Here is an 18,963-nt window from a genome sequence, read left to right on the forward strand (position 1 = left end):
TTAATTTTAACGCAGGGCTCCTGTTCTTTTAATAACAAACATTTCTCTGGCATTTCAGTTTCTTTTCCACTCACTGTGCCATATGACACTCTATCAGGGTTTCTGGTTTCTTCAGGGAATTAACCTACAAGAGCGTGTATTGCAAACAATAAAATAGCCGCTTTCCATGGAAAATAAAGGGGGGGAGGTGTTTCTCTGTCCCCATCACTACTCTCCACCACCGCGCCATCATAACTTCTGGGTTTCCTGCGCCTTCGGTGATGCCGCCGACCCCCAACCCCTTCCTCCCCTGCCCCGTGCTTCAGAGCTGTCTGCTGGGCCCCGCGCGTGGTCCCGTCCTTCTCCAGCGCTCGCTTCCGACGGCACTAGGACCCAGGGAAGTCTCTGAGCGAGGTTCGCGGAAAGGCAGCCAGACTCCTCCTTATCTCCAGTGTCAAACTTGACATCAGCCTGCGAGCGGAGCATGGTAACTTCTCCAGCAATCAGAGCGCTCCCCCTCACATCAGTGGCATGCTTCATGGAGATATGCTCCTCTCACTGCCCTCTGCACCAGCAACATGGATTGTCACCTCTCCATCCTCCTTCTTCTCAGCTGCTCTGCTCTCAAGTGCTTCGGGGAACTGACTCTCCAACCTTCCAATGAAGGTAAGCCAGGTACCGCGACGCGCACAGCCCTGCCCCGAGGGGCTAACGCTTTTCCAGGCACGTTCTCACCGCAGCGTTTTCAGGTCGCCGAGGTGCCTCTGAATAAAGCACTGTGCTCTCAGAGTAAACTAAAGGGGTGTTTTTATTTTCGGCTGTCTTCTAAAGCACTTTTAGAGATAATTTTGGATTGCCTACATCTAAAATGTGTTTTGAATCTGATACTAATTCAAGCAATTACCTTGTTTGCCCGTTTTAAGCAGAAAGAAAAAAAACCCCTCCAGTTTTACAACCCGGTATGTTAATTGCCAAATAGCCATGGCAGTATTTTATTTCCTAATTGTGACCATGTAGTAGTACTCTGAGAAGTTTAAAAGAATATTCTGGCCTCCTTTCTGGATTCTTTAGTATGTTTAAAGGTAATGACAGGTTGTTCCTACTTAGGATCATGGCATTTATGAATGGGCTAAAGGGAAATCGGAGTTTGTTGAAGAGCGGCTGTGTGTGCATGTGTGTGTATTTATGTTGTAACTGCTGTATTGAAGTGATGTGTATCCCGCCAGGCGGTGGTTTGCTCTATGGTACAGGTTCTAATGAGCAGCATATGCCACATTAACATAACTAATATTTTCAGGAATTACAATAAGGTTAGACTGGATTTTCTTTGTTTAAGGGCTTATCTGCGAATAGGAGATTATATTTAATGAATAGTGAAAATCTCCTGGGTAGGTGTAGTAAATAACTGAACAGCAAATTGAGGAAGAATGTTCATATGCAGCAAATGGTATTTCCTTAATGTTGGGTTATTTATTTTCCTCCTAATGGACATTCATTCCTTTTCAATGAATTAAAGTGCAAACCTAATATTAAGGACAATAATGTTTACTATAAGATTGAGTGCTTAATAGACACATTGCCTTTTCCCTGTATACCTTTTGTGATCTATTCCTAATGATTTGTGAATACGATTGCTAACTCTTAAGACAAACTTTTCTGAATAATTGATTGCTTTCAAGCAACACTTCCAATTTCTATTTCCTCTTAATCATTTTGAATTTATAACAACATTTAGTAATTTATTTTGCAATTCAGCAAAACTGAGCAATTGATGTGCAAATGCTACATTATATATTGTGTCACTAACTAAAAATATATTGGCAAGACGGTGCCACTATATATTGTATATATCATTTTTAGAAAAAACAAGTAAAAACTCAAGAATATTTAGCAACTTTTTAATTAAATATGGAAACTGCCTCTCATATTTGGTGACCTACTTTCAGTGCTAATAGAGCAGTTTAATTTCATTCTTTCCTTAGTGACTGCTTTTATCAACTTGGCAGATTTCATTAAATTTTTTGTCTTTTTTATAGAGAAATTAACAATTCTAACATAGAAGGATCAAGAAATTATCTTACCTTCAAGTGATTTATTTTTTTTACAAATCAAATTAAAATGTTTATTTGAAAGTAATGGGCAATTATTTTTTTATGAATGAAAGGCAAGGGTAGTTATTTGTATAATGAGTAATGTATCAGTAACTTAAAATTAGTGTTTATTCTTTTTGTTCCTTTGAAAATATTAAAGTATTGATAATAGCTAGACAAACAGTAATATTATTCCCATATTGTTATGATAAATTGTATTTATCCAGATGGAATATTTATAAACTATTTAGATAATGGATTTTAGTGAATTAATAATGCACAGGGATGTAGCTGAGAGTCATTATTTTTTTGTGCAAAACATAACCTTTCAGTAATTGCAAAAGGAAAAAAGGACCGTTTAAACTCATTGATATTTATATAAAATTCATGAGTATTAATTTAATGAAGCAAGAATTATCAAGTGCAAGTTGCTTTTAAGCCACACTTTGTGTGTATTTGGGTATATAGTGCATATTATTATACAGGCAGATACACATTAACAGTATGAATATAAAAAGGTAAATATATTCAGAAAACTGACATGATTACATTTAATTTGCTTGGGCAAAAGTTTATCTATATATTGTTTATGGGATTATTCTTTACAGGTCATGTTCTATAGTAGTGTCTCTTTTCTGAGGTCATGAAGGAAAGGTTTCAAATAAAATTGAAAATGAATTATTTAACTTGGATAATATTTGAGTAAGATTTTAAATATGAATATTGAATACAATAGCTTGGAACTTAGTTGTAGATTTAAACAACATGAAAAGTGAAAAATCCAATCATGCTCTAAGATTTTCATGTAATTCTTCTAACAATGTCATTTGAATTAAAAGCAATGCTTCTGAAAATTCATTTGTTGGGTAGAAGGAATAATGATAGAATGAATCTCATTAATACAGCTTTCTGATATTAATTTTGAAAACTGAAATACAAAATACTAGGTTGCATTTAAAATACTATGCTCAAATTATATTTCCATACTACAGAAAATTTACTAGTAAAATTTACTAGAATTTATTCTGCAATCTATTATGAAGTTAGTCATGATACAACTCTAAGAGAACAAGATCCAAGCCATTGAGTTAATTGCTAGGAAATACACCACTGTGTGACTTTTTTTTAAGACTTGAGATCTGATAACCAAATATCAATTTTGAAATGTCATTAGTCCATGATAAGAGGAAAAAAGCTTAGTAAAAAGTTTAATATGAGCTTTCCTTTTTTAAATCCAGTTACAGATAACTTTCTAATATGCTATCAAGAAGATGATTCCAGACGATACTTTCTATGACTGGTCTCCTCCTTGATAATTATTTATAATTTTGATGATCACTTAAATCAAGAATTGACCTCTATACTTACACAGAAACTTTACAAAATCTGCATGGAACTTTATTAAAATCTTTTCAGATCTGTTTACATAACACACCAAGAAAAGACTTCCAATGGGAAAACTACTACTTTTCATGAGAAAACAGGATTGTTGTACTTTGTGTTGTTAGAGAAGTTTATATATTTGCTCCTTGTTCCTATTAGATGGATGGTGATAATGATAAATAAAAATAACTTTATGAAAATGTTAAAGCTTGATATAAAGAATTGACTATTACTAGTTCAATATCTTTTAGCAATGGATAAAGTAATTTCTTTACACTTCTACATTTGAAGGCTTCTGAGGCATAATTCACTGCTTATTCTTTAGTACATAATGCACTTTTCAGTACAAAACACATTTTACTATCTAAGTGTTTATAAGTTGGATTACCATTCACCTATAGAGCTCTTTACATTGAAAATCAGTTTTCAAAATAAAAGTCAATAAAATTCAATCTGCATATTCATATGCTACTTATTTTGGGAGACTTTTATTGGAGTGTTGGGATACTATTTGTATGAAATGTATTTCACTGGACATAAGTCACCTAACTATGGAAGGATACTATGTGATTGTTTAAAGCTTAAAAGTAAAACTTAGAGATGAACACTGTATGTTTCCCTTTGAATATTAGGCAAATAATGGAGACAATATACATTTAAATAATAGATTTTTCCTTTTTTAAAAATTAGTATGAGCTGGCATCATTTTCATGTATAAACACTTATCCTCAATAATACACTGACAAATATTTATAGAAAACTAAGCTATCATATCATCTTTATAGTTTTAAGAAGAGGGCTTACATTTGCTTTTAATGGCATTTTATCATTCTAGACTAAATAATTGAATGCATTATACATTTTCGTAATTTAATAGCTCACCTAATAGCCTGCCCCTACTTCCCCCTAACAGTTATAACTGTGCTATTTGCCTGGAGGTAGGAGAAACCTTAATTTCACTATTTTATAACCCACAACAGTTAACACTTGACCTAGGTCATTAACAGGATTATCAGCAAATTTGTTTAAGCTTTTACTGACAACCTGAATTGCTACGATAATATTTTGATTGTGCCGGAAAGAAACTTCTTGTAACCTCTCAAAATCTATCATGAAATTAATTCATTCTGAACCTACATCTTCCTAAAAACTAATATTGATAATAATAATTCAAATGGGGAAATGTCCACTTTGATGCTCCATTCTCCTCACCTTTGTATATCACACCATTCTTGCCCTTGTCATAAACGAGCGATTAAAACTCTTAAATAGTAAATATTCTGGCAATAACAATAGACTTACAAATACAAACCCGCTTCATTGTAACTATCAACAGTTTCAATTTTATACTTTTTAATTGATGTTGTAGTTAATATCATTTTTCTGCCCATTTCAAGATATAAAGTCAACTGAATACATTTATAACTCAGAAGCAACTAGAACCATAAAATGGAAACTACAAATAATAAAACACCATTACCCCATGTAAGATTATGGTGGCATTTTATATAAAGTTGCCTTTCCCATGCAATGCTAGTAACTAGAAGTTACAATGAAAAGAACTTAAAATTAACATAAAAATTTTAAACAAAATGTTGTGCACAATCAGAACATAAGTGTATTTTTCACACTGTGTAGTCAATTCAGAGTTTCATGTGAAGAGTTTTATGGCTTAAGTTTAATTTTGGTTTACTTTTTGTTGTATAAACAATTCAGTAGTTTCACCTTGACTTGTAAAAAACTTATTGTCCTTAAAGATTTAATAAGATTCTTTATTATGTCCCTATATTATCCATATTTTAATATTCAAATTTTGATATATTCTTTAAGAGTCCTTCACTTTTGATATTTTCTCAAAATAACTCTCTTCATGAAGATCCCTAAATGTTAAAATTGTTTCTGAAACTCTGGAATTTTTCTGAAATAAAATATATGTAATTTTTAAATATCAAATAATCAGTTACATATGCAAAGGATTTTTAAAGGCAAAACATATTTCCACAGTATATTTGATTTACTAACTTCAACACAAATGGAAACAGCAAGAACTGTTCTTGAGAGTTACATTTTCCAAGTCATAAAATCTTCAAGAAAATATTAATAAAACTTTCCACAAATCATCAAAACTCGATAAGTTCTTACAGACATTTACTTACTGAGAAATCTGTGATGTGGGTTACCTTTGATTTTAGTCATTTGCCAATGATTTTGTTTGGCATAAATACTAGATGGAAGGCGAATATGTATTTCTTGGAAGAGCACTAAGTTTTACAAATCATTTTCTGTCAAGATCCTCAATTTTACTTTTTAACGCACATTTGTCTTTAAAATTTTTAATAAACCTTATTCTTTTAATTCCTGTTTGATAAAAGATTTAGAAAAACAGATGCAGGTGTCTCCTTTTTTATTCTGTTTTCAGAGATCTGGATTTTATCACCAGGGAGGGTCAGAGCAGGGCTTTTTCCAAGTGCACAAGTAGCTTTCCACAGATTTTTCAAATAAAGGGATGACTGGTGGTGTAAAACATTCATTTTATTATTCATCCAAGTATACTGAAAACCAGAGTACAGAATTTATTTCTAAGAAATTCGAAGACGTTAATTTTTCTCCAATGACATTAGAAATAAAAGCATTGTTGGCCGTTTATAAAATGCAAAGGATTCCAAGCCACAAATCAATCTAGGCAGACACTTCTGCGAATCAGGGTGTGGGCACATGTACACACTGGGATTTCACTCTCTGGGTCTGTTACCAGCTCTCTAGAATCAGGTAGTTCTTAGTATCTTGCAGAAGTTTTTCTCCTGGAAAACTCAAGTCTGAAAGTCAACAAGTTTTAGTTTGCCTCCTACCATCTTTCTGTGAAATTAAAAAAAAAAAAAAGGTGGTGGATTACAAAGAGAAAAAAAGCCTTTGCAAGAGGAAAAGAAAATAAAAAGTCGATGGAGAGGTAGAGAAATGCAAAGGTTCTAAAACAATATAATACATTTTTTGCTTAAAAGAAAAATATCGCCTCAAGCATCTGGCTAATCGGTTTTTTATTAAATCTCTAAAAATCTGCACATACACAAAAAAGGGTGTGTGTTTGGGGCGGGGTGGGTGTGAGGGGAGTTGTGTGCTTTTGTTTCTCCTCTCAGCTTTACAGACTTTTGATTTTTTCCCCTGAAGAAAATATTTTATCTAGAAAAGTTTTGAAAGTGTAAGCCAAACCCCCTTGGAAAGCCTGGGCAAATGCATGTGGAGGATGGATGGAATCAAAACCAGTTCAGCAAATAAAGCCTCCAGCTTGGAGTGATGTTATTAAACTGGAAGCCCTGAGTGGGGAACCCCCTCCCTCCCTTCTTTTTCTAAACCACGTCCTGCTGTTCCAGTCAAAGCAGAGGGTGAAAATCCACATAATCCAAACCAACATGATGAAGTCAGAATAATAGGCAAGGAAAGAGCGGGGAAACACGTGGCAGCAGTGTACAAACAAACTGTGGTGAATACCTTAGCCATGAACTGGGGTGGCCACAGGAGGAATGAAGGCGCTTCTTTGCCTTCGCATCACACCTCCCACATTTGAAAATGCAGTACTGATTAAATTTCCAGGTATGCCCTGAGTAATTTTAGCACGAAACAGACTTTACTGGGAGGGACAGGGGTGTGGCGACAGAGAGATGCACCGAGGCCCTCCAGGCCACCACACCCACCACCGTGGCATCACAACCTCAAATTATGCTCCGCCGCCGGAAGCAGGCTCTTCGGTGCGGCGGGAAAACGGAGTCTCCCAACAGTCCACTACTTTTCACTCCGCATCGGATTCAAGATCGAATCAGAAAATCCCCACTCCGGGGCCACGTCCCCCAGTTCACCTCTCGGGGTTCGGCGGGTTCTTTGTGCCCGAGCCATCTCCGCGCCAGGCGGCCAAAGCGCGCGGCCGGAGCGCGGCGAGCAGGCGCGCCCCGCGGGGGGCGGCGGGCAGCGGGTACGCGCGCAGCCCCCGGGGGCCGGCTTCTCCCTGCCGCCGGGCGCCGGGCGCTCGCGGCCGGGGCGGAGACTGGAGCCGGGCGAGCGCGAGGGCGCCAAGTTCCGCGGAAAAGAGCGCCGGGCGGAGGCGGGGCTGCGAGAGGCGAACGTGCGCCCTCTGCCTGCGGCCGTGGGGCTGCCGGCGCCCGGAGAGGCGGCGGCCCGCTCACCACCTGCACTCCCCTCACCTGCGGAGCGCGGGAGCTCCTGGGCCGGGCCGGGAAGGTCCTGAGTTTAACCACAGACCTTGACCCGAAGTCTCTGTCGCCCCCCACCCTCAACCCTCCTCCCCGCAGCGTTGTCAGCCTTTTCAGCGTGGCGCGGTCCCTTCCTCTTAAGTTCCCCGCCTGCCGAGTGACAGGTGCAGGAGGAGGACTCAGTTCTCCAGGGTTCTAAGCTCTCCCCGCAGAGTTGGGAGACCAGGCCCGTTCTCTTGGGACGGGCCTGACACGTCCACTGTCCTGCTTGCTGCTCTCTTTCCCGACCACTTCGCTATTTGTTGAATTTCTCAAAAGACCAGTCCTTTAGTCTCTAGACGAAAATGAACTTTTTTTTTTTTCCAGTTTTCTTTAAAACCACCTATTAATGCCACCTGCTAAGGCCCCTCAGCGCTAAGGGGCATGTTCACAGACCCTATCCCCACGCTCGTGCACACTCAAAAGTTATCTGTTTTCCCCTACGGCCCCTCTGTTTGATTGACACTATTTAAAAATTATAACAGGATTTCCCACTCCTCTGATTTTGGGAGTAAGCCCCGAACGGGCCAGAAAGGGTTTCTGGGAGCAGTGTTACCGAGGTAGGTTAGTAGTGGGGATGATGCTAAAGTTTGTGTGGTCTTCAGAACTTTAGTGTTTTTCATAAAAGATAGAATTGTAGAAAATCCACTGTATACCCAAACTAAATAATAGCCTCAGTGTAATGCCCCCTAATCAGAAAACACACAGAGTTCCACTGGTTGAAAATATTTTTCCCTTACATTATCATTCAGTACTTACTGAACCTCATTTAATCTTAAAGCACCTCTGAAGAAGGTATTGTGACATCTCCCATTTTACAACTGAAAAAACTAAATAGACTTATTATAATAAAGTAGGAACTGAGTCAGGCCCTCTCCTGTCTGTCTTCCGATTTTAACCTTATTTTTTTTTCTCCTGTACACAAATGCTTGTAAATTAAGGAGGTATCCTTCTATTTAGGAAAAGCTCTAGTTTCTCAATCTTAATCCTACTGAGGATATTAATTTGTCTTGGGACTTCCAGGGAAACCTTAGAAATATTCAGAGTATTGGAGTGAAAATTTAGACTTCAAAGTACTTTTTTAATAAGTACTTTCAGGAAAGTACTTCAAAGAGTACTTTGAATCTGCTGTGTTTCCCCTCATAAATTATGATCATATGGAAGAGTTAGGGACTCACTAAGAAAATAAGAAAATTTGATGTGGACCCAGGAATAGGAGATGTGATGTGAACTGTGATGTGTTTTCTTCACACATTCCTCCTCTGTCTTCCTTTCCTGACACTCAAACTCTGCTTACCCTGGAAAGATTCTTCTCAAGAATTCCATACACAAAGAGTGTGAGCCAATTGTCACTGGAACTTGGATGTCATTTTTTTTTTATTTTATAAAAGTGAAGTATGGATTGACTACTGGAATTGTCATAAAGGTCAGTAATGGGTGGAAGTGGAACTTGGCCTAAAAAGTAGACTTCAATTTCTGTGCAAACTTTCCTGTATATAAAAGATACTTTATAAATTACTTAAGATGAAAAAGTAAATTATAAAGATTTATCTCCTCTTTTATAAAAACACTTGTACTGTATTGAAGTGGAGACATTGAGAAAAGGTAGCTAAACAAGAGTTTTGAAAGGTAGCAAATTAATTTGGGGGCAATTATATTTTTCGCGTGGGTATTTCAGCACATATGTTTTTCATTAATTGCTGCAATAAATTCTGTTAACCTGGCAAAGAGCAAAAATAGCATATTGATGACATCAGGCTTTCACATCAGAGAGCTGCTTTCAGTATCGTGCTTTCTTCACTGTAATGTGAAATAAAAAATTTTTCAAACCTTTAGGTTCCCAATGAGTTTTCTAACCACTCAAGCTATTGGCACATTTTCCGTGAACAAAGACATAACAGCAAAGTTTTGTTTTCTCACTTCTGAAGGATTAGAATCAACAACAACTTTCCCTGCTATTTAATATTATAGTTCACGTATGATGTTGGAGAACTCTCTCAAATCAAGAAAATGAAGTAAATATGACTTTCAAAGTCTCCAAACTGAGTTGCCTCTCATTTTAAGACAAAAATTCTTGACAGATTATGTGATGTAGACTGAAGCAAAGGGAGAAGCCTGGATTAATTTTATTGCTGATAAGTCTAATCAATATCAAAATGGTTACAACTTGAATTTTCTATATAGTCATTAAGGGGAAGTTAATTTATTGTCTTTTAAATAATAGTTAAAGATAGATCAATAAACTTATTTTGTAAAAATAATAATAATAATAATATGCATTCCCCAACCCCCACCCCTTCCTTGATGAAAAATGAGACTTTAAAGTTTACTTTTTGCCAGTGATAAAGTTAGTTGGTTTCTAATCAATATGAAATTTAGACATTTTCCACTTCAGGATGAGTAAGAGAAACAGAGAACAGCTTGTTAGTCGTTAGCATATACTTCATTCCCCTATTTTCAAACGTAATTTAGCAATTAATAAAATTCTATAGATTTTATTTATTTTTTGAGGGGGGTACCAATTGCATATTGTCTTTTTTTTTCTTTTTTATTGGAGGCTAATTATTTTACAATATTATATTGGTTGGTTTTGCCAAACATTGACATGAATCCGCCCTGGTGTACATGAGTTCCCCTTCCTGAACCCCCCTCCCACCTCCCTCCTCCACTTATCCTCCCTCTGGGTCATCCCCGTGCACCAGCCCCGAGCATCTTGTATCATGCATCGAACCTGGACTGGTGATTCGTTTCGCATGTGATAACATACATGTTTCAATGCCATTCTCCCAAATCATCCCACCCTCGCCCTCTCCCACAGAGTCCAAAAGACTGTTCTATACACCTGTGTCTCTTTTGCTGTCTCGTATACAGGTTATCATTTCCATCTCTCTAAATTCCATATATATGCGTTAGTATACTGTATTGGTGTTTTTCTTTCTGGCTTACTTCACGCTGTATAATAAGCTCCAGTTTCATCCACCTCATTAGAACTGATTCAAATGCATTCTTTTTAATGGCTGAGTAATACTCTATTGTGTTTATGTACCAAAGCTTTCTTATCCATTCGTCTGCAGATGGACATCTAGGTTTAGATAGATACATTTTTTAAATTTTATATGGTAGTAGTCTTCACACTGAGAAGTTAGGCTGGGAAGCTGATTTGCAATCATTTCCTTGTAGATAATTTGAATAATCCTCTGGTTAACAGAACAGCACTCTGAGGAAGTCTATGAGCAGCCCTCTGTGTGTGTGCTTGTATGTGACCAGCAGTATTGTCTTCTTACAAAACTGAACCATTCCCACACTATACACAAAATTTTAGGGATGAATATTTTCCTTTTGAAATGAAAATGAAGTAAAATTCTGTTTTCCTGAATTACAGATTGGTGATGAGAAAAAAATAAAAGCAATCATTTGTTTATTTGTCACTGTCTAATCTTGTTAATTTTCCCCACCTGGACCCTTGATCACTGATAATATTCAAAAATGACATAAAGCTACAGTTATATCCAAATTTTTATTTTCCCCTTCAATATGCCAAAGCTAGTTATGGTATGTTTCATATTTTGACAGAATGAAAAGAACTGGCATCATCACAGAAACTATAAATAGAATTTAAATTGGGTTGTTATTTTTTATTAAATGTATAAACTCCATCAAATAGCCAGTGCCAAATCTTGAAAATATTTTTAAAGAGGCAGAATAAGAGAGAATAGTATTTTTCTCTTGGGTTAGTTTTACTATCTAGTTTACCACAAATAAGTTAATACTCATTTACATTAAATCAAGAAAGATAAACTCAGAGATTTTATTATGATGTTCTTGACATTTCTGATGTGAAATTATAATGATTTGATGGTCCTTTTTATTTGAAAAAAAAAAATGATTTCCAAGTGTAATTATATATATTTCATCCAACTGAACAAGTTAGATTAATCTATGCTTACAATGATGATTTAGCTATTCTTTTTTAGGCACAACTGCTTTTTTTCCTTAAACATTTATACATTGAAGAAGGACAATTTTTCTTACTTTTGCTTATAAGTGATGTCCAAAATAATTCTAAACATTTTAATATCTTTAACAATATATATACAATTAAAGAAGAAAAATATCTAAAAATATATTAAATTAGTATCCTTTTGTATTTTCCTTTCCAAAGCTGATCCTTTGGAAACTAAGGTTTACAACCCTGGCCCTATTGAAAACATTAGAGCTCTACATTTAAATTCAAAGGCATACATTTAAAGACCATTTAAATTAAGAAAAAATTAACTCATCTTTCATACCAAAATAGTTTGTTATTTGCATTAATTTATTCACCAAGTAGTGAATACCTGATATTCAGTTACTGGATTTTGGAAAAGAAGGTTATCAGTAGTGGTATATTGAATGGCCTTGAAGATAATGACTTAGTTGGGACAAATGACTACAAAATGAATACTTATATAAAAACTTCTAATGTAGGTATAAAAGTCGTAAAAATGCAATACGAATCTTTAAAGTAAACTAGCTGCCTAAAACAGAGTCCTGGAAGTAAAAGGGAAGACTTTTTTTAAAAAAAAGTTTTTAAAATAAAGTTAAAAAATATCAACAATAAGTTAATAAAAACAAAGGGAGTAGATTAAACGACTTGCCTAATTTCATGTGGTAGGGATGACTATAACCCAGATTTTATTTTTTTTACCATATAGAGGGAGAAACCTTTTAAAAAATAATTTGCATGAATGCATAATAAATACATATACAAGTAAAGAGCACTTCTTAAAGAACTGAACATTCAGAAATAGCTATTTCAGTAAGCATTTCAGTAAGCTCGTATCTAAGCTCAATGTAAATTCTGTGTGAACACATCCATATACATACGTTTGTGAATTGGAAAGGCACATGATTGAATATGAAAAAGGCCATCCCCAAATAGAAGCTGCTTTTGGCTCTATTCATATTATGACTACACTACCAAGAAAAAGCATACCAAGGTTTGTCTGAATGCCACAGTCTCTTGCAGTGATGAATGAAGTTTCCTGACCAACTCTAACACAATGACCTAATCATGCTAGTTTCCTGACCTAATCGTTTGATGTTTTCCATTGACACTATGCTCCTCATATGGAAAATAAAAGCCTAGAGTTTTGAATTAAAGTGATAGGCATGTGGCACTTCACTGGATCCTTTGTGGGCTTTTATAGAGACACATTTATACCTTGAAGAGTTGTGTGTGTGTGTGTGTGTGTGTGTGTGTGTGTGTGTGTGTATGTCTATTCAACAGTCATGATGTAGGATAACAAACTGAGATTTAGTAATCCTATAGAATATGATGTCAAAGTTATATTCTGATTTTTTTCCAGAAATGTAAACAATTTATTCTGGGTTGGGCTTCTTTTAAAATTAAAACAAGTTTTGTAATATAAAAAGATCCAGAATGTTTTTAAATTGAAATTTCATTTATCACAATACTTTATGTTCCTTATGTTAAAATTTGAAACCTTATATCCAAGGGACTTCCAGGCACATTTTTATGTTGAAAATAACTACTATATTATAATTTTTTGCAGGCCATTTGCTTATTATATTATATTTTCATAGCCTTTGTTCAAACCCTGACTAAACAGAACTTACATTTACTAGTCAAAGTTTAGTAATCAAGCGATATAATAAGAAAATATATACCAAGACAGCCTGAATTTGTGGTGTGATGGCAAATATATATGCTAAAGTTTGAGCACAGATTTGCCCTAATGATTTTATATAATTTCAAATTGAGCAATGTATTTTAACTTTTTATCTGTTTAAAAAAGCCTTTCAAATGAGAAATAAACAAGCTTTTCCATTAGTTCTGGAACATTTTAAAAAACTAAAATGTGTTGCAAAAGTACAGTGTTTACATAATCATTAATGTTCTACTTTTAGTATCTTACATTTTAGGAAACACATTTCACTTGTCTAAATGATTCATAATATAGGTTGACAATGCACAGAAACAAGAGGCCTGTGATTCTAGGGACTGCTATCAAAGCTGAGGCTGTTAATGTAGTAATACTTCACTGATGGTAGAACATCCCCACTCATTTATGTGAGAGAATTATTTTGTTATAAGAACACATTCCCAAGGGATATTTTAATAGCTGTTTTCTCCATAATAGTATTGGCATCAGAGTGACCTTCAGACTTTTAAGATTAATAAGAAAAAAAAAGAAAAATTTAACACTTTAAAAACAGCATAGAGTTAACATTTACTAATGTATCTGAGTTTCAAGTGGAATTTTGGTCCGTGTTTCTGTTATTTCCTTGAGCTGCTCTAGTTATGAGAACACAGACATCTTACTGTGAGACTGTGTTTTCATTTCAACAAACTCTTCCTGCTGTTGGCTAGTTTGAGATGTGGCAGCTAATTACAGTTTCTTCTTTAATCGGGGCCTGCCTGTATAGAAGTTAATCCAAAATTATTGTTTAAGAAGAAAAACTAATAAGAAAAGTTGATAATATACCACCTTGTCCAGATATCTGCTTATATCCCATAAATAAGTCATTAAGATACTATGTGACAAATAGGTTTTTAACAGAAATGTCTAGCACTACAGAATTTTTTAAAAATTATTCATTATTATTTTATTTGGTTATTTAATACAGATATTATTTAACAGAGAAGCCTATCCATTCTCTGGTGGATCTTCCCAACCCAGGAATCAAACCAACATCTTCTGCCTTCCAGGCTGATTCTTAACCAACTGAGCTATCAGTTCAGTTCAGTTGCTCATTCACGTCCGATTCTTTGCGACCCCCTGAATATCAGCACGCCAGGCCTCCATGTCCATCACCAACTCCTGGAGTCTACCCAAACCCATGTCCATCGAGTTGGTGATGCCACCAGCCATCTCATACTCTGTCGTCCCCTTCTCCTCCAGCCCCCAATCCTTCCCAGCATTAGGGTCTTTTCCAGTTAGTCAACCCTTCGCATGAGGTGGCCAAAATATTGGAGTTTCAGCTTCAACATCAGTCCTTCCAATGAACACCCAGGAATGATCTCCTTTAGGATGGACTGGTTGGATCTCCTTGCAGTCCAAGGGACTCTCAAGAGTCTTCTCCAGCACCACAGTTCAAAAGCATCAATTCTTCGGCGATCAGCTTTCTTCACAGTCCAACTCTCACATCCATACATGACCACTTGAAAAATCATTGCCTTGACTCAGTTCAGTTCAGTTCAGTCGCTCAGTCGTGTCCGACTCTCCGCGACCCCATGAATCACAGCACGCCAGGCCTCCCTGACAGACCTTTGTTGGCAAGGTCTCTGCTTTTAAATATGCTAACTAGGTTGGTCATAACTTTCCTTCCAAGGAATAAGCACTTTTTAAGTTCATGATTGAAATCGGCATCCGCAGTGATTTTGGAGCCCCCCAAAATGAAGTCTGACACTGTTTCCACTGTTTCCCCATCTATTTCCCATGAAGTGATGGGACCAGATGCCATGATCTTAGTTTTCTGAATGTTGAGTTTTAAGCCAACTTTTTCACTCTCCTCCTTCACTTTCATCAAGAGGCTTTTAGTTCCTCTTCATTTTCTGCCATATGGGTGGTGTCATGTGCATATCTGAGGTTATTGATATTTTTCTCAGAAATCTTGATTCCAGCTTGTGCTTCTTCCAGACCAGCATTTCTCATGATGTATTCTGCATATAAGTTAAATAAACAGGGTGAAAATATACAGCCTTGACATACTCCTTTTATGTAGTATGTCAGATTTTATGGAGTATGGAGTATGAAATACTGGTTCCTATTTGGAACCAGTCTGTTGTTCCACGACCAGTTCTGTTGCTTCCTGACCTGCATACAGGTTTCTCAAGAAACAGGTCAGATGGTCTGGTATTCCCATCTCTTTCAGAATTTTCCACAGTTTATTGTGATTCACACAGTCAAAAGCTTTGGCATAGTCAATGAAGCAGAAATAGATGTTTTTCTGGAACTCTCTTGCTTTTTTGATGATCCAGCAGATGTTGGCAATTTGATCTCTGGTTCCTCTGCCTTTTCTAAAACCAGCTTGAATATCTGGAAGTTCATGGTTCACGTATTGCTGAAGCCTGGCTTGGAGAATTTTGAGCATGACTTTACTAGCGTGTGAGATGAGTGCAATTGTGCGGTAGTTTGAGCATTCTTTGGCATTGTCTTCCTTAGGGATTGGAATGAAAACTGACCTTTTCTGTTTTCTGAGCTATCAGGGAAGCCCTAATAGAGAAATTACCATAAATTAATACTTCTGTGACACAAAATGCCTGTAAAATTTAAGATTATAGAAAGTTTTATCTGTACACAATAGATTATAGTGGACTTCATTTACAGTTTAAAAACATTTCTATAGTTTTTCGTTTGTGAGATAGAATACTAATGATCTATTCAGTTCAGTTCAGTTCAGTTCAGTCGCTCAATTGTGTCCGACTCTCCGCGACCCTGTGAATCACAGGACCTCAGGCCTCCCTGTCCATCACCAACTCCCGGAGTTCACTCAAACTCATGTCCACCGAGTCAGTGATGCCATCCAGCCATCTCATTCTCTGTCGTCCCCTTATCCTCCCGCCCCCAACCTTTCCCAGCATCAGAGTCTTTTCCAGTGAGTCAACTCGTCGCATGAGGTGGCCAAAGTATTGCAGTTTCAGCTTTAGCATCAGTCCCTCCAATGAACATCCAGGATTGATCTCGTTTAGAATGGACTGGTTGGATCTCCTTGCAGTCCAAGGGACTCTCAAGAGTCTTCTCCAGCACCACAGTTCAAAAGCATTGATTCTTCGGCGATCAGCCTTCTTCACAGTCCAACTCTCACATCCATACATGACCACGGGAAAAACCATTGCCTTGACTAGACGGACCTTGGTTGGCAAAGTAATGTCTCTGCTTTTTAATATACTATCAAGGTTGGTCGTAACTTTCCTTCCAAGGAGCAAGCATCTTTTAATTTCATGGCTGCAATCAGCATCTGCAGTGATTTTGGAGCCCAAAAAAACAAAGTCTGACACTGTTTCCACTGTTTTTCCATCTATTTCCCATGAAGTGATGGGAACAGATGCCATGATCTTTGTTTTCTGAATGTTGAGCTTCAAGCCAACCTTTTCACTCTCCTCTTTCACTTTCATCAAGAGGCTTTTGAGTTCCTCTTCACTTTCTGACATTAGGGTAGTGTCATCTGCATATCTGAGTTTATTGATATTTCTCCCAGCAATCTTGATTCCAGCTTGTGCTTCTTCCAGCCCAGCGTTCCTCATGATGTACTCTGCATATAAGTTAAATAAGCAAGGTGACAATGTACAACCTTGATGTACACCTTTTCCTATTTGGAACCAGTCTGTTGTTCCATGTCCAGTTCTAACAGTTGCTTCCTGACCTGCATACAGGTTTCTCAAGAGGCAGGTCAGGTGGTCTGGGATTCCCATCTCTTTCAGAATGTTCCACAGTTTATTGTGATCCACACAGTCAAAGGCTTTGGCATAGTCAATGAAGCAGAAATAGATGTTTTTCTGAAACTCTCTTGCTTTCTCCATGATCCAGCGGATGTTGGCAATTTGATCTCTGGTGCTACAAAGATGTTTTTATTATGTTTGAAAATGAAAGTGAAAGTTGCTCAGTTGTATCCTACTCTCTTGCAACGGCATGGGCTATACAGTTCATGGAATTCTCCAGGCCAGAATACTGTTAACTAAGTCCACCAGAACTGTTAACTAAGGATAGTTAATCCTAGTGGACAAAAGTTATGTTGAAATATCAATAGATAAGTTTATTAATAAAACTGACCTCTAAATTTCTTCTCAATGGCATATGCAAATGTGAACAGTAAAAATGAAAAGCTGAGCTTTGGTAGACTCCTGTCGGAAAATACACCTTGATTTCTTGATTCCGTGTTATGCTTGACCAGAGCAATATACAGAGAATTACAACACTGAGATCAAAATTTATTACTTCCTTTATCATTTACTTCTATTTGTGACATTTAAGTATAACCTAGTAGCAGGTTAAAGTAATATTCTGCTATCTGTACCCTAAAGAAAAACTGTACTTTTCATCATAACAGAAAGTGATGAAAATAATAGAGATAAATACTGTACAAGAAATGTAGCTGAGACAATTACAGTGAATCTGTAAGCAGGAAAGGAAAAGTCATTTTTTAGTAAAAAGACGTAATCAAAGATGGGTTTGTTTTCTAACATAGTGATTTCCTAGTTATTTGCAACTGGTTATAAAAGTACCTTATAACTGAAGGTCTTACAAGAAAATATGTCTATTATTACAAGTCTGAAATTCTTTTTCCCTTAAACCTTACAATTCACCTTGAAATTTCTAAATGTTTTCATAAAATGCAATTATAGCATTACCACAAAGCATGTGTGTGTGTGTGTGTGTGTATATATATATACATATATGTATATATATTTAATTAAATAATTGAAAGGATCTTCTACTTCAGTAAGAAATTGTGATATTTAATTTTGCAAATTATTTTGCACTGTCTGTATATCTGCAGCACTCAATTTGTAAGAGGAGAATATTTGTTTAACTAGTCTAAGTGAGCCGGAGAAGGCAATGGCAAGCCACTCCAGTACTCTTGCCTAGAAAATCCCATGGATGGAGGAGCCTGGTTGGCTGCAGTCCGCATCACAACAGGCTCACTATCTCCTGGAGTTTACTCAGTATTATGTCCATTGAGTTGGTGATGCTATCTAACCATCTTATCCTCTGCTGTCCTCTTCTCCTTTTGTCTTCAATCTTTCCCAGCATCAGGCTCTTTTCCAGTGAGTCAGTTCTTCATATCAGGTGGCCAAAATATAGGAGCTTCAGCTTCAGCAGCAGTCCTTCCAAAGAATATTCAGGGTTGATTTCCTTTAGGATTGACTGGTTTGATCTCTTTGTTGTCCAAGGGACTCTCAAGAGTCATCTCCAGCACAGCCTTCTTTATGGTCCTACTCTCACATCCATACATGACTACTGGAAAAATCACAGTTTTGACTGTATTGACCTTTGCCAACAAAGTGATGTCTCTGCTGTTTAATATGCCCCCCAGGTTTGTCAAAGCTTTCCTTCCAAGGAGCAATTGTCTTTTAATTTTATGGCTACAGTCACCATCCACAGTGATTTCGGAGACCAAGAAAACGAAAACTGTCACTGTTTCCACTTTTCCCCCTTCTCTTTTCCATTAAGTGATAAGACTAGATGCCATGATCTTAGTTTTTTGAATACTGAGTTCTAAGCCAGCTTTTTGACTCCTCTTTCACCCTCATCAAGAGGCTGTTT

At 36.7% G+C, this 18,963-nt stretch overlaps 1 protein-coding gene across 1 annotated transcript in view; it reads left to right on the forward strand.

Moving 5' to 3' along the window:
* Window positions 1-449: 449 nt before the first annotated feature.
* The window catches only part of EPHA3 (EPH receptor A3), a 432,011-nt gene continuing 413,497 nt past the window's right edge, over window positions 450-18,963 (forward strand). The window contains exon 1 of the mRNA XM_055433436.2: window positions 450-645. Coding sequence (XP_055289411.1) covers window positions 558-645 — 88 coding nt within the window. The 5' untranslated portion in view covers window positions 450-557. The remainder of the gene's footprint in view (window positions 646-18,963) is intronic.

Source organism: Moschus berezovskii, chromosome 1 (assembly GCF_049115385.1).
Source record: "Moschus berezovskii isolate FMDL1 chromosome 1, NW_MosBer_1.0, whole genome shotgun sequence".
NCBI classification, from domain to species: domain Eukaryota; kingdom Metazoa; phylum Chordata; class Mammalia; order Artiodactyla; family Moschidae; genus Moschus; species Moschus berezovskii.